Here is a 24,247-nt window from a genome sequence, read left to right as displayed (position 1 = left end):
AATTTTTAAAATATGGTTATAATAATTCTGAATATGGTTTTCTGGACATTTTCCCTATAATTTTGAAATGTTTTTTTTTTCACACTATTTTCAGGTCATTTTCTCAGCACATTTTAATAATTTCATGCAGTTTGAGGGACATTTCTGGCCCAGCTGCTCGTTGATTTTTCTTCGTGTTTTGGAAAGAAATCAACAAAGCAAAATGACACTGAAGTCGATCCAGGTTTCAAAGGGTTAAAATAAAAGCTGTGACTTCCTGTGGACTCACCGTTGTCGCGCTCGTTGCGTCTCTCCTCTTCCAGGTCGTCCAGGTGAACGTAATCTGGCTCCGCCCCCTCAGCTGTGGGCGGCGGCTTCAGTTTCCCACAGCAGCAGTTACAGCAGCAGCAGAGACAGCAGCAGCAGTAACAGCCGGTCAGGACCCCGCAGACCAGGAACAGACCCTGACACACAGGAGACACCAAGAACCACATGAGACCAGGAACAGACCCCGACACACAGGAGACACCAAGAACCACATGAGACCAGGAACAGACCCCGACACACAGGAGACACACCAGACCACCTGAGACCAGGACTCACAGGACACATCGTGATCCACTAGAGACAAGGACCAGAGGGTCTGATGCACAAACACTGGTGGAAATACCGTGATGTGATGTAACCCCCCCCCCTTGATATGCTGCGATGTACAAAAAAACAACCTAAACAGGTTTTATGACACAAACGCTGCTGGAAACACCGTGATGTGTTGTTGAAAGAAAACCAACCAATAGCTGGTTTAATGGCACAAACGACCTGGAAACACTCTGATGTGTTGCAACATACATAAGCAGATTTGATGGCACAAACGCAGCAGAAAGTACTGTGAAAAAACATCTTGATTTGATGGCACAAAAGCAGCTGGAAACTCCTTGATATATCGTTAAAAGCACACATCAAGGAGCATAAAAAGCAGGTTTGATGGCACAAACGGTGCTGAAAATGTTGTTATGGGTCACTAAATAACATCCAGATTTGACAGCACAAATCCTTGGAAACACCATAATGTATCATTACAAAAAAGACAAGTTTTATGGCACAAAAACTGCTGGAAATGCTTCAATGTGTCCCTAAAAACACCCAGGTTTTGACGGCACAAACGCCCTAGAAACACCTCTACATGTTATTAGAAAAAATAGGTTTTATGGCACAAATGCTGCTGGAAATGCTGTAATGTGTCACTGAAAAACATCCAGATGGCTCGAATGCCCGGGAAACACTTCGAAGTATCATTAGAAAAAGATAAGTTTTATGGCACAAACGTCTTGGAAACATCTCGATACATCATTACAACAAAGACAAGCTTTATGACACAAATGCCGCTGGAAATGCCTCAATGTGTCGCTAACAAATGCCAAGGTTTGAAAGCACAAACAAACGTCTTTTTCTCACTTAGAAAAAGACGGATTTTGTGGCACAAACGCCGCTGGAGATGCTGTGATGTGATGCCAAAAAATGACCAGTCTGATGCACAAACGCTCCAGGAAATGCCTCAGGGTGTTGATAAAAAAAGGTTTGATAGCACAGACGTTTATGAAATGCACACAGCGAAGTCTCGGTGGTATCAGCAGAGACGTACAGCGTCGACATGTTCGATGAGAGCGACAAAGATCAGACCAGCAGCTCCGTGACACGTTTCCTGCCTGGTCACATGCACACAGAAACGGCGTTAGCCCCGCCCACCTTAGCCCACCAGGTGGACAGCATGAAGTAGGTGTTGACGTTGTCCTCTCCAAACTGCTGCGCCACGTAGAGCCCCAGAGAGCCGTACGAGTCGTAGATGTTCCTCTTGGTCAGGTCGGACAGCACGGCGTGGGCGCTGTTCAGCTCCTTGAACTTCTCCGCCGCCTCCGGGTTGTCCGGGTTCTTATCGGGGTGGTAACGCAGTGCCAGCTTCCTGACGTCACACACACACACACACACACACACACACACACGGTTACTGATAGTCTGCGTACACGTGTCTCAGTCTATGAATGACATGTGATCAGCTGACCGATCAGCTGGTGCAGGTGAGTGGGCGGGGCCGTCTCACCTGTAGGACTTCTTGATGTCGTCATGGCAGCAGCCTTTCTGCAGACCCAGGACCTGGTACAGAGACTCTCCGGAGGTGGACAGAGTTCGCTGCCTGCTGTCAGACATCCTGAGAGCCTCACCTGTCGCAGGTGGTGCCAGACCGAAAAATGACAACAAATGAGATGAAAGAAAGGCCCATATTTTCACGGAAACAGAAAATTCAAATCAAAAAGTGAAAAAAATCAAAGTTGTTACGTTCTATGATGGAAAAGAGGCAGCAGAAGAAAATCTTATTTCACCAGACGCTTCCTCAAACATAAATCGACTAATAAAAGTAGACGTCTGTCCGTCAGCAGTCAGTAGTTATGAAACAGTGAGAAAAAAAGAATGAAAAGCCAAACACAGCTACTCATAAAAATAAAACACTACCTGGCAGCTTCATATTGTCTCATTATTTCGTCCTCATACATATTTTTGAGCTGACAGATATTAATATCAACCTTTAAACCGTGAAGACTTCCACAGTTTGACACTGAAACACACATCTGCTTTTAGGTAACTGATGTTTAAATTAAGTTTCCGTCTTTGATCCGCTGAACCAAAAACAAACAGCTTTTGTATATTTTCTGGTAATAATCTGGTTTTTTTTTAGATGTTTTTCATTTCTGTTATTGTTTTTAATCTCTGTGAGGCACTTTGTGTTACTCTTTGTATGAAAAGTGCCATACAAATAAAGATTTGATTGATTGATTGATTGATTTTGACCCGAACGTAACAGTTAGAGTTAACTCCTGACCCGATGAACACAATCCATCAGTCATTATTTCAGATGACATCATCACTCATTCATCTTTCCTCATAATTACACAAACGTTTAAAAAGTCTCTCAGGGGTTAAAGGTCAGCGTCAGGACTCTGCGTCTGCGTTCAGGTGATTTTCCTGCAGAGTTTGAGGAAATTTACAGGTGACGTTCCCTCAGATGATGTCATCACTCTCATAATGTCTTATTTATCATTATCCCCCTGATGTCATCAGCCGGGGTCTATGACATCACCTTCTCCCCACAGGTGTCTGCGCGGCCGGACACATGACACACCTGATGACATCACTCAGGTCGGAAAAACATCGTTTTAAAGGAAAGAAACTCTGAGTGAGAGAGAGTCTGTACCTGCTGGAGCCACAGAGCGTCCAACCGAGCGTCCACCTGAAGCCTGCTGGAGCGTCCACCTGAGGTCCACCTGAGGTCCGTCTACCTGCCTCCGTCTACCTGGTGAGGTGTTTGTGTGGCGGAGGATCTCTGACGGCTTCCATCAAACATTCAGCAGCCTCGGCTCAGGTGACCTCGAGCCGCCACGCCTGCTCAGGTTTCACTGAGACGCTCCGATGGAGCCATTGTGACGGGGAGGGGAGGTCGCCTCGGCAACCAGGAGAGTGAGGGACGGGGGGGCAGAGAGATACTGTGAGTCATTAGAGGATGCAGTAACTGTGGTAGTATTCGCAGTATAACTGATAATACTACAGTTAAAGGAGTAACTGGTGTTATTTTGTGTTACCTTCAGGTGTTGCAGGACTTCAGAGCTTCTGTGGCTCATAAAAGTTTCACAGATGGAGATTTTAAAGAAAACACGCCTTAATGCAGGTTTGCAAGGCAGGCCAAAACTTTTTTAAAAAACATCAAATTTTTTTTAAGAAAACAAAAAAGAAAAGAAAATGCTGAACATTTTTGAAAAAAAAGAGTTACCAGACATGTGAAAGAAGAAGAAAAAAAATCAAGACAAAAAGAAAAACAATATTTTCTTTAAATATTTACCAAAAAAAAGAGAAAAGACTGAAAGCAGCGTGACTCCGGGAGCTCCGAGCAGAGCTGCACATCAGTGACTGACGTGTGAGGTCACCGTTATTGTTCAGAAAAGAAAAAAAAACATTTTAGGACATTTTCAGTTTTGTAGGACATTACTCACATTCTAGGACATTTCTTGGACTTTAGGACATTAGTGTCTCAGCTGTGTCCTCTGTCGGGGGTGTGGGGGATCTGTTTTGATGCGTTTTTATTCTCCTCTGAACACTAAAAGGACAAATTCACAGGGTCAATCACTTTATTTTTATTGAACATTAGAAAATGTTTGGGGGCCACTGGGGGCCCTGTCAGGGGCCAGATTTGTCCCGCGGGCCGTGGGTTGAGCATCAGTGCTGTATGGAGAGTAACCTGTGTAATGAAGACGTAAATGAACAAAAATTGTGGTTTCTACAGATGAAGTGTGTTTAATGAGAGCAGAGAGATGATGAGTTAGTGATCTGAGAAACGTGACGACAGACGAGCTTTCGGACGGCGTTCAGCGACTATGACATCAGAGGAAGCGTGTGCAGCCCGCCGCCCGGCGCTGCTACAGGACACATGTCACATATATGCTAATGAAGGAGGAGGATCCACCAATCAGGACGCTGCTGCGGGGTCACACGGGCATCTGCAGCTGTGAGTACTCGTCCTGCCCCTCCTTCTCCTCCAGGTGAGGCTCCGCATCATCAGCGTCCAGCTGCAGGAGGTCAGAGGTCACAGGTCACAGGTCACAGGCCGGGACGGGACACGGGTTTGGAAGGCATCGTTTCTTTACAAATTTTCGGTAATTTTTGTAAAATCTTTCCGGCCCCCCCCCCCCAAAAAAATATCTGTGCCTTTATCTTTAAAAAATGTTGGCAATTTTTTTCTTTCACAATTTTTGGAAATTTTGTCCTTAATATTTTCAGCCATTTCTTTTTTAATAAACATCTTTTGGCCATTTTTTTTTTTTGTTTTTCAAAAATTTTTGGCTTTCATATTTTTTTGGTGATATTTTTTCTTCTACATTTTTTGGCCTATTTTTATTCGCTTTAAAAATGTAATTTTGTTTTCTTTTTTGCCTTTTTTTCCTCAAAAGTTTGGGCGATCTGTTTTTATTTTCTTTACATTTTTTTGCTGATTTTGTTTTCTTGAAAAATCTTTGGGCAATTTTAAAAAAACATTTTTTGGTGATTTCTCTATGTTTTTTGGTGATTCCTTATTTTCTATAAAAAGTTTTGGAGATTTTTTTTATTTGGTGAATTTTCTTTCTTTGTTTTTTTTTTTCTTTTTAAATGTGGCCTTTTTTAAAAAAAAAAAAAAAAAAAAAAAATTTTTTGCCAGTTTTATTTTCTTTACTTTTTATATTTTGGAAATTTATTCAGTTATTCATTTTTAAACTTTTTTTGGCCTTTGTTGTCTTTAAAATGTTGGTGTTTTGTTTTCTTGAAAACCTTACAGACGGTCCCTGAATACATCGTATCATAACCACGTCTGATGTTGAAATATTGATGATTCATCAGAATCTGTTTATTCTACGTTTTAAAGTTTGACCTTTTTTTTTAATTTAAAGTTTGACCAGTCCTCTCTGCTCTGGTGATGATGTCACGATGACATCGTGGTGGAGGAGGCGGGACTTACACTCTGCAGCTCGCGGCGGCTGAAGAGGCGGGGCAGCAGAAGCATCCTCACCGGGATGGTCAGCAGCAGCATGAAGGGGAACGCCAGCGCCGCCGCCGTCGCCATGACGACCCACAGGAGAGACAGGCAGGTCAGCTGGACGACCGTGAACAGGTGCATCCTTAATGTCCTCACCTGAGATAGAAGCAGAGAGACGCGTAAGACAGACAGATGAGACAGACAGGTGAGACAGAGACAGACAGGTAAGACTTTTTTTGCACAGTTGACTTGGACTTGATGTGTCCCTCATGTCCGAGCGATGTCAAACATGTCCCCTGTCTCAGTCTCAGTCGAATGGTCCACAGGTCTCGAGTCACTGGGGTCAGAGTTGAGTCAGCAGAAAGTCAGCAGAGCCGTGACTCGGGTCCACGTCCCACGACTCGAGTCAGCGCCTCCATCTCTATCTGACACGTCTGTCCCGGGTCAGGGGGCGGGGCTGACCTTGCGGACGTAGTTTTGGTCTGGGTGGTACTTCGGAGGCATCAGCAGCAGGACGAGTCGCTCGGTGAGCTGGATCCCGTTCAGAGACATGACGCCCATATAGAGGAAGATCCCAAACAGCACCGCCAGAGGGATCTGACGCAGGACGTCCCCGATGACGATGGACAGACCTGAGGACAGACGGAGACAGACGGACACAGATGGAGACAGACGGAGACAGACGGAGACCACATTAGTTTATGATTCAGTTTTTACAGTTTGTGGCTGTGGAGAATGGTGAGGACGTGTTTTCTTTAAGTCACCAAAAATTTTCAATGAAAAAAAAAATCAACAAAAATTTTGAAGGAAAAAAACGTCAAAAAGTAAAAAATAAAAGACAAAAGAAATTAAAGAAAAAACACACAAAAGGTTTTATACAAAAAACAACTTGCCAGAAAGTTTTTTTTAATTTCCATAAATATTTAGAGAAAAAAAATCCCCTAAAAGCTTTACAGACAAATAATTGCCAAATGTTTTTGAAATTAACAAAACTTTTAATGAAAAAAGTCACCAAAAATGTTTAAAGGAAAAAAAAAGGCATTAATTAAGAGAAAAAAATCCACAAAAATCTTAAAATAACCAAAATTTTTAAGAAAAAAAAGGCAAAATTTTAAAAGACAGAAAAATCACAAAAAAAAGAAAAAATCTCATGAAAGTTTTTAAATGTCACAGGAAAAAAAAATCACCAATAATTCAGAAATAAATGTCTTTTTTCAAGGAAAAACAATCACAATCTTTTAAAATCCCTAAAGTGTTTTTTGTTTGTTTTTTTTAAGTCACCCTCCAAACCGACAGCTTCGGGATGTTTTCGCCGCTGTGATGTCATACCCACTAAAACTGCCACCAGGAAGCCCGTCACCCTCTGCTCCTTGACCTCCTGGATGCGGGGCTTGTCTCCCGGGGCGACGGCTTTGCTCATGACGGTGAGCGCGTTGGTGTGGGTGACGGAGCGAACGGTGGCGGCCGATAACCACGGTAACCCAAACAGCGCAGAGACTCCACCCACCACCACGATGATGAGGAGGTCCACGTGAAAACCAGTTCCCTTCACCAGCATCCGCTCCTTCTTACTGACGATCAGCCTGCAGACAGAGAGCGGGGAATATCAGACCCAGACTGCACCGCAACCAGCAACCACAGAAGAAGAAGAATTTAGAGCCGCACGCCGTGATCTGAGACTCCATGAAGATGAGGATGAAGACCAGGATGGCGGGAAGAATGCTGGCCGCCATCATCCAGAGAGGAAACTCGCCGTCTGACCCCAGAGGAGAAATCAGCCAATCGCGCTTCTCCGGGCTGGACACCGAGAACCCACTGGGCACGCTCAGTTTCTGTTGGCCAATAGGAGGAGAGCAAAGTGAGCGTGTGCAGAGCGCCGAGTCGACTCGGGGCTCGGAGACGGTCAGAAGCAGACCTGAGTGTACGTGTCCTCCACGCTGTAGTCCACCAGCACCATGATCAGGATCGCGATGGGGACGCCAAAGTCGCCGATGATCCTGCGGAGCTGAAACGCAAACAGCAGATTGCAGATCCGTGATTGGCTCTGAGGGAAACAGGCGGACAGGAAGACCCGCCTCCGCCTCCACAGAGCTTCACCGTACCAACCGTTAAAAAAGACAACGCTGACAGCACGACAGTCATGAAAAACCTTAAAAATCACCAAAAGTTTTCAAAAGAAAAATAAAAAGTCACAAAAGTTTTTTAAAGAAAATATTTTTTTTCTTTAAAAATTGGCAAAAATGAAAGAGGTCATTTTTTTAATCACCAAAGAAATTTAAAAGAACAAAAATGCAACAAATTTTAAAGAAAATAAAAATTTCCATTTTTTTCTTGAAAAATCTTTAAGATCAACAAGAATTTTAAAAGAAAAAAGACACTTTTTTTTTAAATAGCCAAAATCTCAAATTTGAATCTTAAAGAAACAAAAAATAGTATTCAACTGATCCTCCACCTGTCTGTCCACGTCTGTCCACCTGTCTGTCCTCCTGTCTGTCCACGTCTGTCCACCTGTCTGTCCTCCTGTCTGTCCACGTCTGTCCACCTGTCTGTCCTCCTGTCTGTCCACGTCTGTCCACCTGTCTGTCCTCCTGTCTGTCCACGTCTGTCCACCTGTCTGTCCTCCTGTCTGTCCACGTCTGTCCACATGTCTTTCTGTCCACCTTTCTGTCTGTCCTCCTGTCTGTCCTCAGCTGTCTGTCCTCAGCTGTCTGTCCTCCTGTCTGTCCTCCTGTCTGTCCTCAGCTGTCTGTCCTCAGCTGTCTGTCCTCCTGTCTGTCCTCCTGTCTGTCCTCAGGTGTACTGACCCTGCCGGGGAAGAACGAGCTGTTCTTGAACTTTCGCAGGTAGAAAGCGATGAAATAAGTTCCCATCATGAGAACGAACGACAGCAGCGCCGTGTTCGGCTCTCCCACAACCTTCCCAGAGTTCCCGGCGGCTGCGGTGAAGTTGCACGGGGATGGAGACGCTGTGTTGTTTCCATGGTAACAGTTTCGGAGAGGATGCTCCTGAAAGATCTGGAGGAGACGAGAAGAGAAACTCAGAGTGGCTCCAAGTTCTGGAGTCATTTTTTGAATTTCTTTCAATCATGTGACCCCTGACCTCTGACCCCTGACCCCCTGACCCCTGGCATCTGATCGCTGACCTCTGACCCCTGGCATCTGACCTCTGACCCCTGACCTCACCTTGATGAGCTTGGCGAAGGTCTCGTAGATGAAGATGAGGGAGATGAGGAAGGAGAAGATCTCCTGAGTGAAACGGGAGACGAAGCGAACCAGGATGCTTCCCTCGAAGGCCACGGTGAGGACGACGATGAGCACGAGCCAGAAACCGATCCACACCCGCCCCGTCAGGTACTCCACGCCGTTCTCCTTACAGAACTACAGGTGAGCACAGCAGGCAGGCGGCAGGTCAAAGGTCAGCTCGCAGCATACAGGGAGCAGCAAACGTGTCCGTCTGTGTTGGACGTCTGATCGTCTCGAGGACGGCTCGACACTTTTTAAACGTTAAAGGATCATTTCGGTCAGAAGATTTTTAACCCTTTAACGTCCCGCTCAGTCTGAGTCACCGTGTTGTGATGAAAACTGTGTTTGAACTCGTTCTGTTCGAGTCGTCTCTACCGATCGGTTTAGCTTTGCGTTTTTAAAAACGTCCACTAGATGTCGCTGCGTCGCCTTTTCAGCTGCATCCTGCATGGAGTTACAATAAAAATCACAGCAGACATGAGCGCTCTCTGATTTTTTAATGAAATAAAAAAGGCTGAATATTTGTGTTATAAATACCATATCTTAAATGTTTGTCCTGATATATTTGGTGAGAATTTTATCAGTGTGATTTTTTTTCACCATTTCTGAGACGTTTTCAAAGTCCTGTGATGGTAAATGTGTGGAAATAATATTAGTGCTGGTAATACAACTAATTCCACATCATAAATTCATATATGTTGGTATTTTAACATATTTCAAGCATTATAACAATAAACACAACAGTTTTGCCATGAACCGTCTGTCAGAGGTCAATAGTTAAAAAAAATGATGGGATATTATAAAAAAATGAACATTGATTCTTGCTATTTTTGCCCAAAGGACATTAAATAGTAAATGATTCAAGAAGTATAATTAATGGAAAAAATGACTCACTGAATATAGAAGAAGTGTTTGAGAGGAGGTGGATTTCGGAAGATGCGGATCTATAACTACAACATTAAACTGAATTAATTAAAGGGAAGAAAATATGTTCAGTGTGACCAACGAGAACCCAGTCATCATTATTTCTATCTAATTCTCTGCATCGCTTCAATTTTTCTTGTTTTTCTTTCTCTCTTTTTTTCATTGTCAAAAGGCAGATATATTGGTTATTTATGTCTTTTGATAATATTTTGATTTTATTGAAAAATCCATATATTGCAGATAGAAAAGCTGTATGAAAATGGTTTGGGAAGAAAAAGTACTAAAAACAAAAGGAAAAGATTGAAAATGCAGAGCGAAAAAGGCGGGAGCTTTTCTTACAGTGTAGAACGCCTCCTCGAACACCAGCAGCGGTCCAGAGAAGCCGATCACCAGCAGAGGCTGAGCGCCCAGCACGCTGAACACCACGCCCTGCAGCGCCGTCGCCACGATCAGCTCCGACACGCCAATCAGACCCTCCGTCTTCTCACCTGTGGACGGGTGGACAGAGAATGTCTTACAGAACCAACCACAGCTCGTCAGGAGGTTCAGAGTCCGTCAGCGCGTCTCTGACTCACCTAGCAGCCCTCCGAAGGTGATGGCGGGCGACAGCGCGGCGAAGTAGATGAAGATGACGGCGGCCATGCACTGAGGGTTAAGAGCGTCTCGGATGTCACTGAGGTACTGAGGGTAGCGTCGACTCACGTCTTTGATCAGACCTCCGAAAAGACGGCCGGTGCGCCTCAGGGGCTCGTCACCGGGTTTGGAGGGAACGAGGGAGTCTGCGGGAAAAAAACCAAAACAAACGACATCAGAACATCAACATCAGGACGGCTCGTGTCATCAGGAGGTTTTTTATTAATATAAAAGAAACTTTCACTCTACGCTGACGACGCCCTGATTTACCTTCAGAAGACCACAGCTTCAAACTGAACTCTGCCAAAACCCCCTGAGTCCTGATCCTAGTCTGACCCCGACTGACCGCTGCTACATCACGCTGTGAGAGAACGGCATCATGGGAAATTCCTTCTGAAGCAACATTTAGTGAAAGCTCAACTTTCCCAGCAGCAAAAGCGGGTATTTTTCTGAACATTTCCAGCCATGTTTAAAGCGAAAAGTGTTTTTTTAAAACCAAGATTTTAGAATATTTCCAGTCTCGTAACAACCAAAACTGACATTCTTTAACGACAGGCTGGGACATTTCTGTCCGCGTTTATGAAGACAGAAACTGCTGTTTCTAAGTCCTGTTTATAGCCACAAAAGCTGTTTTGTTTTTTTCTGGTCTTGTAACAACAAAAGCAGGTATTTTTTAACATAAATGTGGGATATTTCCAGATGTGTCTATAGTGACAAAAGCAGGTAAGAAGTGAGAATAGAGTAAAATGCTGACTCAGCAGCACAGAGGCTCAGAGACCGTGATTCGGGATGTTGATGAAAAAACAAACAAACAGAGAGCTGGAATCTCCTACTCGGCAGTTTGACGTTTAAGAGCTCAGAGAACTTTAACTCATAAAAATCTGAAAATCTAAAAATCTGAGGACATTCACAGACGTGAAAAAGTGCATTCTTGCTTCACGATGGCGTCTTGCTGGTTTGAGATGCTGTTTGTGTACTCGGCTGATTTGGGTCTGCAGTCGTGTGTCATCACTCACTGTCTCTGACCTCCAGAAGGCTAAAAAACCCCAAAACATACTTTCTAACAAAACGCCAAAGACGTTAGAGGAAATCAGCAGGTGATAACCGACCTTCATCCTGCTGAGTGCCGCTCTGTTTCTCCGGCAGTCTGCCGCTCTGCTGCTCCTCCCGCTTTCGCAGCATTTCTCGTTGGAAGCGAGCGACCGAGTGCAGCAGCTCGTCGTCGTCGACGTCGGAGGGCGGGAGGACGATACTGCAGTCCAAAAAGCGGTTGATGGCCGTCAGCAGGTCCTGGCGGTCGTCGGCCTGGTATGCCGCCTCGTGGAAGTGCTGAGGGCGGAATTAATGTGAGCACATGACGGGTCAAGGCAGCGGCGCCCTCTGGTGGTGGTATCGTACACAGTGGCAGGAACCGTTCACGCTGCAGGGACTCACCTTGTCGGACATGAGCGTGGAGATGGAGCGTCCAATCTGGTGGTAGTCGATGCTGGCGGTGGGCGGGCCCAGCAGGAGGAAGAGGAACCTAACGGGGACAGGAACCTCCAAGACGGACTCCAGCAGGACCGCCTCCTGCAGCCGCACAAACGCCATGGAGGGCTGCTCCAGGAAGCCCACGCTGCCTGCAGACACAGCAGAGGGAAGCAGCAAACCCTCTGAAGCTCAGGATCTACAGACTGATGCTGGTGATGAAGACCATGAGGTGAGGTTGGACACGTACCCACGAGAACGACGGTGGCCTCGGCTCTCTCGGGGATCTTCTCCATCAGCTTCACTTCATGTCTGGACCTGGAGTGGCTGATGGGCGGGGCTTCTTTCTAAACACATCACATTAACAGAAGCGCCAAATAAATACAGCAAATCCCCACAAGTCAAACACTCACAAGGCTCCTCCTGACACGACTACACCGATGAGTCCCAGCTGGGGGGGACACGGTCGGAGAGACAGCATCAGACAGACACTGTCAGAGAGACACTGTCAGAGAGACAGCATCAGACAGACACTGTCAGAGAGACACTGTCAGAGAGACAGCGTCAGACAGACACTGTCAGAGAGACAGCGTCAGACAGACACTGTCAGAGAGACAGCGTCAGAGAGACAGCATCAGACAGACACTGTCAGAGAGACACTGTCAGAGAGACAGCGTCAGACAGACACTGTCAGAGAGACAGCGTCAGACAGACACTGTCAGACAGACACTGTCAGAGAGACACTGTCAGGACAGACACTGTCAGAGAGACAGCGTCAGACAGACACTGTCAGACAGACACTGTCAGAGAGACACTGTCAGAGAGACAGCATCAGACAGACACTGTCAGAGAGACACTGTCAGAGAGACAGCGTCAGACAGACACTGTCAGAGAGACACTGTCAGAGAGACAGCGTCAGACAGACACTGTCAGAGAGACAGCGTTCAGACAGACACTGTCAGAGAGACACTGTCAGAGAGACAGCATCAGACAGACACTGTCAGAGAGACACTGTCAGAGAGACAGCGTCAGACAGACACTGTCAGAGAGACAGCGTCAGACAGACACTGTCAGAGAGACACTGTCAGAGAGACAGCGTCAGACAGACACTGTCAGAGAGACACTGTCAGAGAGACAGCGTCAGACAGACACTGTCAGAGAGACAGCGTAAGAGAGACAGCGTCAGACAGACAGGTGCTCAGGTGTCCTCAGCCATCTTCGTACCTTGCTCTTCTCTCCGTCAGCCTCTCTGTGATTGGTCAGATTGATGGAGGGCTCTGATTGGCCGTCGTGTTTTTCCATCAGGGCGGCCATGTTGGCTGCAGAGATGTTCTTGCTGAACAAGCTGTGATCTTTCTCATCACTCGGGTGACTGATAAACAAACAAACAAACAAACAAACAAACAAACAAACAAACAAACAGAATAACTTTTTTATAAGACCAAATGCTCCTGTTGATGGATGGATGTTAATGGATGGATGATGGAGATATGGATGGATATTACTGGATGGATGAATGGATGGAGGGAGGGAGGGATGGATGGATGGATGGATGGATGGATGGAGGGAGGGAGGGAGGGGGGAGGATGGATGGATGGATGGATGGATGGAGGGAGGGAGGGAGGGAGGGATGGATGGATGGATGGATGGATGGATGGATGGATGGGGGAGGGAGGGAGGGAGGGATGGATGGATGGATGGATGATGGATGGATGGATGGAGGGAGGGAGGGAGGGAGGGAGGGATGGATGATGGATGGATGGATGGATGGATGATGGATGGATGGATGGAGGGAGGGAGGGAGGGATGGATGATGGATGGATGGATGATGGATGATGGATGGATGATGGATGGATGGATGGATGGATGGATGGATGGATGGAGGGAGGGAGGGAGGGAGGGAGGGAGGATGGATGATGGATGGATGATGGATGATGGATGGATGGATGGATGATGGATGGATGGATGGATGGATGGATGGAGGGAGGGAGGGAGGGGGAGGGAGGATGGATGGGATGGATGATGGATGGATGTATTTGGGACCTGTGGCGGAGCAGCAAAGCTCGGAGGACGTTGGCTCGGTCTTCAGCTTTGATCTGGTCTGAGATCACCATCTGCTCCACCACCTGCTGAGCGATCCCCGGCAGAGTCCTCTGCTTCAGGTCCAGGAGCACCGCCCCTGAAAACACAACGCCGTGACATCACACACTGACATCATCACACACTGACATCATCACTCTCCTCTACATCAGATCCCTGATGTTTCATTCAAGGTGAAAATCCACAGATGGAAACATGTTATTTTATTAAACATCAATGACAACATAAATATGTGGATTTCCATTTGCTGATTTTCCTTCTCTGTTTTGTACAGGTTTTATTGGTTTTAGTTTTTAGATAAATATATGTACAGGATTGTGGAAACAACAACCTTCCAATCATTATGAGGAAATACCGGCATCATTACAGGAAGTACTACATGTGCACAGCACGTAAAAAAACATGATGTAATGATGTGATGAAGAGAGGAAGGAAGCCTTCACTTTCTGCTGCAAAAAGAGTGAATGCTCTATCTGTTATGGTTTTTATATGAGATGGATTAAACAGAATCATGCATGATTTGTTTAAACAGTGTTGATGTGTAGTGTCAGTGTTCCTCCACTGGGGGCAGCAGAGTGCCTCTTCACCGTGCGAGATGGTTTTTCGGAGCTCCAGCAGGGAGCGGAAGGACAGGGAGGCGACGTGAGGCCTCCCCCAGCGCTCCGTCTCCTCCTCCACCTCCTCCTCAAACTTGATCCATCGAGCCGTCTCCCTCCACTGCAGCTCCTGGTTCCTGTCGATCACCAGCTCGTTCAGCTCCACAAACACCTGCACACACACACACACACACACACACACACACACACACACACACACACACACACACACACACATATCCGTTTTTGTTACTTTTGAGGACAATACACTGACACATTCATTCCCAGGACACTGAACCCGACCTTCATCATCACCTCTACATCTCATACCATTCAGCACTTACAGTATATTACTTTAAACGACTTATATATATTTGTATTTTAATTCTATTTTGTTTGTATATATATATATATTAGCTAATGTTTAATTATTTCCTAACTATATTTTTTAAAATTATTTATCTGAACTGTCATTCTGACATTGCTGAATTTTAAGTAATTTACCAGACTTTATTTTGATTTATTACTTTTGTATGAAGCACACGTTGTAAATATTTTTGTTTCTGCTTCTGTATATATTGTGTTGTACACTGTAGCATAATGCACTTTTTTCTTTTTTAAATATTTCTTAAGGTAACTTACTAGTTTTGCACATAAAGAACATATTTTTAAGTTTTTTATGGACTTAAATGCTCAACATATTATTCATATTTTACATTTTAAAACATTTTAAATACTCGAATGAAAATTGAAGCAAAAAGCACATATTTTTATGTTATGTTTTACTTACTGTTTACTTTCATACTTTTTATTTTCATACTCCTTCTATAATTCTCCAAGCTTTACATCAGAGTGACTGTAATGTATCAGTTTTCCTCAGGGATCAATAAAATATTTCTGATTCTGATTCACGCTTACAGCGAGATGAACAGTAATACAATCGATCCTTCCTCTGCGCAGATCTGATCCATTTCAATGTATTTTAAATAACCACTTCATTTCTTTTTTCTTATCTTATCTAACCCGACCTTTATCACCACTCAATCTCCCACAATTCAGCAGTTATTATACTTAAACCACTTATATATTTGTATTTTAATTGTTGTCTTTTTATATATATTTATTCATATTATTATTATTATCTTTTAATGTGCTTTTCTTTAATTATGTCCTTAACATTGCTGGATTTTAATTAATTTACCAAGCTTTAATTGTGATTATTTTTTTAGTGAGGCACACATCTTTTCTAATTTTTTTTGTTTGATCTTCTCTTTTATTTATTATCTTCTCTTCTCTTTTTTAATCTTATCTTTTTTAATCTTATCTTGTCTTTTTTTTTTATCTTATCCTTTTTTATCTTATCTTGTCAATTAAAGCTTATCTTATCTTATCTTATCTTATTAGATGTTGCCGTGTCCACATCAGGCTAAATCTGGATTTAAAAACAGAAGCAGGTAACTCTAACTAATACCAATGAGATTAAAGCCAGAAACACTGATGCAGGTGTTACTCTTTTTCTGGCTGTCTGACCTCCGATCATCCGCAAAGACAGGAGACAAACTGATCGCAGCGAGACAAATCTGCCCCTACCTTATTCTGTCCACCGCTCAGGTCCAACCCCACCATCCTGAAGACAGAGACACACTGAGGGACAGAGACGCCCTCCCTTCCAGCTTACCTGACTCTACCTGTCTTTCTCTATCTGACTCTACCTGTCTGTCTCTTTGTGTCTGACTCTACCTGTCTGCCTCTACCTTTCTGTCTCTGTCTGTCTCTACCTGTCTCCACCTGTCAGTCTTTACCTGTCTGTCTCTCTCTAATTAAATGCAGTTTATCACCTGTTTATCATTTTAAGCTGATCAAGCTGAGTTTTTTTTGGTTTTTTTCAGCAGGGTAATCAGGGGTCGGGTCAGGTCGGAGTACATTTTTTAACAGGTTTGAGCGTCTGTAGTTATGACCTCGACATGAAGACTGCTATCAGCTTGGTTCTGGTTCTGAGTCGCACGGGACGGGTGGATGTGGCTGAAGTGTGTGTGCTGAAAACACTCAGAGTGTCCGTTGGTGTGTGTAATGTGTGACTCACACCTCATGAGGAGTGCGGTCCGGCTGCAGGTTCTGCAGGTGCTGTAGGTGAGACTGAGGTCGACCGCCGCTCTGATCTTTGGTGGTGTGGACAATCGGCCCTCTGGAGCTCCGCCGCACCAGGTGACGCCGTACTGCAGGAACGTCGTCGAATCGGTGACCTGAGGAGGTGGGGCATGATGTCAGAGGTGAAAACCTGACTCTCTCCCTCACACACACACACACACACACACACACACACACACACACACACACACACACACACACACTAACTCTCTCTGTGGTCTCATGGGAACTTTCTGCAGTCTAACAGAGTTTCAGGCTTGACTGAACTTCAAGGACGAATCTGAAAGATTAGACCTCAAGTCTGAATTAACCAATCAGCTAAAAACACACACACACACACACACACACACACACACACACACACAGGTGTGTGTCCACTCTGCAGTAATCAGCAGGTGAGTTTCGGGTTTCTGTGAAAACGAGATTTTCTCTGAAGCGTTTTTCACATCATTCATTGTTTTCCTGGAAATAATCACCACAAACAGCCAATCAGATTCAGTCAGTGATGAATCTTCCTGAATGAAGCGGGAAACACTGATGGTGTGAACGCTGCGTGTCTGAGCCTGACGATAACTGTGTGAAATGTTGCTTCATGTGTTGCTACCTGACGGCTGCAGACTGGCCTCAGTTTGTAGCTCATTGTGCTTTTCTGCTGTTTGTACACAGAACAAATGTCCCCGAGTGCACCGCCATGACACGTTCAGGTGAAACGGGACAGTCCAGTTTGTTTTTAAATGGTTAAATACATTTATCACTTCAGTCATTAGTTCATGAAATCATTCATATAAACTGTCTGGAGTATTATTATTATATTATTATAATTATAATAAGGAGGCACACAGTAGCATGCGTTATCATTTTAAGGCACATAGTGGTTTCACCCAAGAAAAATCCAAATTTTTAATAAAATTAATAAAAACGCAGCATTTATAAAACCATAGTTCTTATATTTCTATAATTACCATCAGGAGATGATCAGCATGCCAAACTCTCTGGGAAGTTCTGTCAGTCTTTGGTGTTCCATAGCAATCAGCGGATTAATGAGGCAGATATTTGGCATTTTACAGATTATTTGTATCAGCATTTTTATTTTAATGATCGCTGATAAAAATTTGTTAAGAAGTGCAAAGAAAGTTTCAGCATGGGAGAAACTTTCACTTTTTAAAACCCTTTTTATTTAGTTATTTTTAAGTAAAATTTTCACTTGACTTTATAAAAAAAAAGTTTCAGTGAACTTTCTGTATTTGATGCTCAAAGTTTCAGTTTTGATGAAACATTTGTTAGACATTTAAACAATATTTAGTGTTGGAGTTTGTTAGATTCCAAGGTCTAAATATGGACAGAAATAATCAGAATCGGCCCTGAAAAACCAATATCGGTCAACCCCTCAATATTATGAAATGTTAATATCTGCCTGACGTGAGCTTCCAAACAAACCCAGTGAATCCAGTTTTTATTTGTGTGAATCTCAGTTTGGCTCTTACAGATTTGCATCTCAAGCACACTGACCTCTTTTGATTTTTACATTTCTGTAAAAATCAGAAAAAAATTTTATTTTAATTTTTTTTTTTTTTTTTTTACATTTGTGTGATATTTACATTATATTGACTCAAAAACACACAGACTGCTGATCTCTTCACACAACTAATACAGTGAAAAGTGTAGCTCCATATTTTTACCAGGAGGTGAATTTATCCACACGGGTCTCTCCAAAACAATGAGCAGCTGATAGAAAATGCAAAATACTCCAAATTCCAAATATTCCAAACTAGTTATAATCCATATTGCAAATATGCCAAACCGTTATATTCCAAATTCCAAACTGTAATATTTCGATTCCAAATCTTCCAAACTGTTATATTTCAAATTCCACATATTCCAAACCATTATATTCCAAATTCTAAATATTGACTGATATTGAATGATTTTCATTTTTATTGTAAATGCATATTGGTTACAATTATCAGTTATTGGTCTCATTAACTGCTAATAATCATAATCGACCCAGAAAAACAATATCAGTGGACCCCTGTTTCAAAGGGTTAAACAAAGGATAAACAAAGGCAACAGGTAGAAACAGGTGAGTACTCACTGAGATCAGCCTTCAGTCTGTCAACCAACCAACAGAGACTGACTTCATGCTGACCCACAGAGTCCTCCGCAACCAGGACCAGGACCAGAACCACACACACACACACACACACACACACACACACACACACACGGTGACAATGGACAGAGGTGGTGGGTGGGGCATGTGGGACGGCAGCATTGTGTTCGTGTCACATGATGAAGATCACGCAGCGACAGAAAGCTCTTTCATGTCAGACACATTCCTGCAGTTTGCCTCAAAACTCTCAAAGAGACCAAGTTTGTTTTCTGACATTCACCCAGAGCCCCAGTGCATGTTGGGAGAGGATGTGGACCTGCATTAACTCTTTCCTGTCTCCGAAGGCTCAATAATGAAGCAAATTTATTTCTACAACATTTCAGAAAACACAACATTTCCCAGTTTGTTTTGGGAAATGTCTTGTTTTCTAAAGTGCCATTTTGTTGTGGGAAGTGTTGTTTTGTTTTGGGAAATATTTTATTTTGGTAAATATTATTTTTGTTTTGGTAAATGTTTTATTTTGATAAAAGTTGTTTTGTTTTGGAAAATGTAATTTTGTTTTGTCTTGTCTTAGTATTTTTATTAAGATGATACCTTGCTATGAATGTTCTGTGTTGTACCTCACTTGTTTTGTATCTGCAGTAATACAAGCTGTATAGAAAATCTAATAAAAGTACTTATTTAAAAATTAGTTGTTTTGTTTTGGCAAATGTTTTGTTTTATGAAATGTTATAGTGTTTTGACTCTTAGGGCCAAATACCATTATTAACATTTATTGTAACATGTAGATTAAGTGTGTAAAGTATATATATATACATATATATATATATATATATATATATATATATATATATATATATATATATATGTATAAACATGTATAAGTTAAATGTTAAAAGGTTTGGTTTTAAATGGCTTCATAATTTGCATCATTATTAAGGTTTATTGTAGTGTGTTAAGTGTTCAGTTCTATATTTATATATATGTACAAGTTAAATGTTGAATGTTTGGTGTTAAATGTCGTATATTTGTTGTAAAGGGTTCATTCAAAGTGACGTCATAGTTAAAGGATAATTGTTTACTGACTCTTGATTCCATCCAGGTCGACAGACATCAGCGTGTCAGCCTCGTCAGCGTCGTCAGCAGCAACGCTCGTTATGATGCAGCCAGGTGACAGGCCGTTGTGATTGGACGAGAAGGTGGGTGGGTCACTGTGAGGGGGAGAAGTTACAGGTTAAGTGCACTAAACAGAGGAAAGTGTGTTTTTGTTAATGTCAGGTGTGTCCTCACCTGGTGGGCGGGGCTGTCTGCCTCTCCTCCTCCTCCTCCTCATGGTCTTCTTCTATGGTGGTTGCAGTGTTGGGGGCGGAGCCTCGCCTCCCCCTCCTGCCTCCCGTCAGTGCTCCTCTTCCTGCGGCTGTCGGCAGGTGGTTTGGACAGCGGGTGGTGGACGTGGAGGGAAAAGTGACGGTGATCTGCAATGCGAACGTCATCAGTGTTAGAAATACTAAATAAATATTAAATATTAAATGTTAGATATTAGAAATTAAATATTGAATTAAAAAATATAACGTTAATAATACATTCTAAATATTAACAATGCATAATATTTAACATTTAATATTAAATGTTAAATATTATGATGCCAGTGGAGTTCAGTGACGATGACATCACAGGAACAATAACGATAACCCTGGGACCTGTTCCACCTTCACCTCCTGGAAACACACCAAGACCTCCACAAAAACACCTCCTGAGAGACCAGCAGGACCTCCTGAGAGACCAGCAGGACCTCCTCAGAGACCAGCAGGACCTCCTCAAAAACCATCGGGATCTTCTCAAAGACGAGCGGGATATTCTCAAAGACCAGCAGAACCTTCTGAGAGACCAGCAGGACCTCCTCAAAGACCAGCAGAACCTTCTGAGAGACCAGCAGAACCTCCTCAAATACCAGCTGAAACTCCATTGACACCAGCAGAACCTCTTCAGAGACCAGCAGAACCTTCTGAGAGACCAGCAGGACCTCCTCAAAGACCAGCAGAACCTTCTGAGAGACCAGCAGAACCTCCTCAAAGACCAGCGGAACCTCCTCAAAGACCAGCAGGACCTCCTACGAGACCAGCAGAGCCTCCTAAGACACCAGCAGGAGCTCCTCAAAGACCTGCGGAACCTCCTCAAAGACCAGCAGAATCTCCTGAAGGACCAGCAGGACCTCCTCAAATCCCAGCAGAACCTCCTCAGAGACGAGCAGGACCTCCTCAAAGACCAGCGGGATCTTCTCAAAGACCAGCAGGACCTCATAAGAGACCAGCAGAGCCTCCTCAAATACCAGCAGAAACTCCATAGACACCAGCAGAACCTCTTCAGAGACCAGCAGGACCTCCTGAGAGACCAGCAGGACCTCCTCAGAGAGCAGCAGAACCTCCTGAGAGACCAACAGGACCTCCTCAGAGACCAGCAGAATCTCCTGAGAGACCATCAAGACCTCCTCAAACACCAGCAGAACCTCCTTGTGGAACCAGGAGCCTCCTTGAGAATTCATGGAAGATCCCATGAAACCAGCAGAACCTCCTCAAACACCAGCAGAACCTCCTCCTCATGGACCCCTGGGTTTGAGGAGGTGTCCCCTCTGAGGTTCTGTGTGTGCCGGTGATGTGAGGTTCTTTCAGCGTTGGGTTTAAGGAGAGCAAAGCGCTCTGTACTCAGGGACTAATGGGACCTTTAGAGCCTTCAGAACCTCCTGTAGACGTCTGATCACAGACTCCTGGTTAAGAATTATGAGAGCAGGTGAGTTGTGGTGTCGCACCTTCAAAGTCCTGCTCGTCGTAGACTCTGTGTTTCTCCGGTGGGCTGCGAGCTGCAGGACTGAGGATCTGCTGAAACCCCTGAAGGTCAAAGGCCTTGTTCAGGTCCTCCTCTTCTTCATCACTGTGGCACCGAGGAGGAGGAGGAGGAGGAGGGAGAGACTAGAAGAGGAGAGAGGAGCAGGTTAAAATGTTCTAACAGCTCGGACTGCACTCTCTGTGCTGATGTCTCTGCAGCTGAAGCCAAGAGCAGGCCTAAGGGACCGTTCGTTATTTCTTAGGGGAGTGGGGTCGCAGGCTTTTTTGACCCTCCCCAAAGCTAACAGTCATTTTCCCCTGAGCCTCCCTGAGTGACTCCTCCCACATGATCGTTCAAGGACTGTTGGAAATTTGACAATCCAACAATAATTTCTGTTTTTACAGTTTCTGGCTGTGATGAATGGTGTCATTTTGGCAAATTTTTATTTTGGCAGAGCTGCATTAAAAAAAAAAAAACTCTAGAAAATTAAAAGATAAACAAAAAAATGGCAAAAAGTTTGAGGGAAAAAATGTAAAAGAAAATTGTTAGAAGATTTTAAAAATCACAAAAAAAACTTAAGACAAAAATATTAACCAGAAATGCTTAAGAAAAAAATAAATCTTTCACAACTTTTAAAGAAAAGAGACACTGAAAAAAAAAGGGAAAACCTTTTTAAGAAAAAAAAATCACCAAAACATTTTAAAAATTTTTTTTAATTATTGCAAAAATTATTAAAGAAAAACAAAACACCCAAAAGTTTTAAAGAAAAATAGAAATCGCCAATAACTTTAAAATTCATGTCTTATTTAAAATATTTTGGTGACTTTTTTCCCCCCAGAGGCCCGGCTGTCCTGCTCTGCTCTGCAGTGAAGACGAGTGTTTGAGGACACGGTGCTGTTTGACCTCCTCCTGTGTTTCACGGAGGACTGACTGATGACGTCACAGGCTGCTGTTACCGTGGCAGCCACATGATGTAATGTGCAGGTGAGCTCACCTCATGACATCATGTGTTCATCCAGGTGAAAGAGTGAATGTGACTCACTGTGTCGACAGCAGCCGCAGCGCTCTGATGGCGGCTCATCGCTCCTCAGAGGTCAGAGGTCAGGGGTCAGAGGTCAGCAGGTGAGTTCAGCAGAACCTGGGGCAGGAGACAGAGACAGCTGATCAGAGTCTGGGACTGAATGAATGAATGAGTGAGGGGGTGATCCAGTGAGTCAGCAGATCTCAGGTGAGTCAGCAGATCAGAGGTAAGTCAGCACATCAGAGGTGAGTCAGCAGATCAGAGGTGAGTCAGCACTTCAGCAACACTAACAGACTATTTATAGACCCAGAGGGACAGATAGAGAGACAGAAAGAAAGGGGGGACAGACAGAGAGAGAGAGACATGTCCCTCTGTGATGGAGCAGAAAATGGAAATACTAAAGTAGAAAAAACTTCAAACTGAAGTACTTTGTGCAAACAGAGTAAATTTACTGAGTAGGGCTGGGCGAAAGGGAATAAAGTCTTATGATATTTTTTTTTCGTATCAGTGGATATCGATATATGTCACGGTTTACATCAAATCAGTATTTCTGTCGAGCTTAAAGGTTCCTTTGACTCCTCAGTGAGATATGAAGATATCACCAGGTTCATTTAGGTTAAATATTTATTTTCTGTCAGACATTGAACATGACAAATATACTGTAGAACAGCATCACCAGCTGGAGGACCTATTCTACTAAAACTCACAGAGGTCCAGTTACTAAAATGTCCTCCCAGCAAAGGTCCGAGCCTCAAACCTAAAATCAGTATCACCATTAACTGAACATTTTACTTTGATTACGATTAAAGAACGATTATTTTGTTTTTGTTTTTTTTGTGGTTTGTTTTTTGCCCTCATAGTTCACTGACACAGTGTCATGTGACCATGGTGTGTTGGAGTGTAATAAACATATGATTTATTATTATTTATTAAACTTTCCAGCATTATATAAAAATGAAAAGCTCCAACTGAAACAAACTTCAGGTAAATTGAAGCACATTGTGCTGATAATAGGCCAACCTCTCCTGACTGCAGGACTCTGACTTCAGCTTCTGTCAAACTTCTGTGCTGTTAATCATTTTACTCAGGAATTAAAAACTTTTGAGTCGGCCTACTTCTCCTATAGCTGCCAACAGCCTGCCGACATTCACAGTTAGAGAAAGGCTGAAAATAAGATCATGTGCTTGTGGCCCCGGGCCCCCAAAACATTACATCTGCCCCTGGTAATAATAATGAAAGCTCAGCGCGAGCGGCCGGATGAGACACGGAGCGATGCGTCCTGCTGTTTCTAAATAATTCATCCAAAGTCTGATTAAAGCTGAAACTAACACAAAGTCGTCTGTAGAGTCTAAAGAAGTCACTTTCACCTCTGCTGACGTGTCTGTTTCAGACACTTTGGTGCTGTGAGGAGAAGCTGCGCTCTGTTTGTCTGTCTCACTGCGCTGCTGTCGGACCATGAGCCATGATCAAATGCTGTGGCTGTCAAACACTCAGCTGTTCGACAGTCAAAGTCCTTCACTGCGTTTGGTTCTCCGCGTCTCTATTCTTATGATCATCGGCTGTTCGTGTTGTCTGTCAGAACACGGCTGGAATGAGTTCTATCCACATTCTATCGACTACGTCTCATATTGTCAATCAAGGAAAAGTTAT

At 43.6% G+C, this 24,247-nt stretch overlaps 1 protein-coding gene and 1 pseudogene across 1 annotated transcript; both read right to left on the bottom strand.

Annotated features, from left to right (window-relative positions):
• Positions 1 to 122: 122 nt before the first annotated feature.
• Positions 123 to 3,715, bottom strand: LOC121951154 (dnaJ homolog subfamily C member 5-like). Its single transcript, XM_042497400.1, has 5 exons — positions 3,227 to 3,715; positions 2,078 to 2,198; positions 1,726 to 1,939; positions 269 to 443; positions 123 to 169 (listed from the first exon to the last, which is right to left on the bottom strand). The coding sequence occupies exons 2-5, from the start codon at positions 2,182 to 2,184 to the stop codon at positions 123 to 125; spliced, it is 543 nt and encodes a 180-aa protein (XP_042353334.1). The 5' UTR covers positions 2,185 to 2,198; positions 3,227 to 3,715.
• Positions 3,716 to 4,079: 364 nt separating this feature from the next.
• On the bottom strand, positions 4,080 to 21,707 carry LOC121951153 (annotated as a pseudogene).
• Positions 21,708 to 24,247: the final 2,540 nt, after the last annotated feature.

The sequence above is a fragment of the Plectropomus leopardus genome, chromosome 12, assembly GCF_008729295.1.
Source record: "Plectropomus leopardus isolate mb chromosome 12, YSFRI_Pleo_2.0, whole genome shotgun sequence".
NCBI lineage: Eukaryota > Metazoa > Chordata > Actinopteri > Perciformes > Serranidae > Plectropomus > Plectropomus leopardus.
This window is presented reverse-complemented; position numbering and strand designations above follow the sequence as displayed.

Bases quoted from the DNA above. Each gene is read 5' to 3' on its own strand.
- LOC121951154 (XM_042497400.1), bottom strand. From the start codon at position 2,184: ATGTCTGACAGCAGGCAGCGAACTCTGTCCACCTCCGGAGAGTCTCTG. The intron at 444-1,725 runs GTGGGCGGGGCT...CCTGTGTGTCAG, and splicing joins TGTCCACCTGGTGGGCTAAG to GGTCTGTTCCTGGTCTGCGG. The intron at 170-268 runs GTGAGTCCACAG...CAAAACACGAAG, and splicing joins ACGCAACGAGCGCGACAACG to AAAAATCAACGAGCAGCTGG.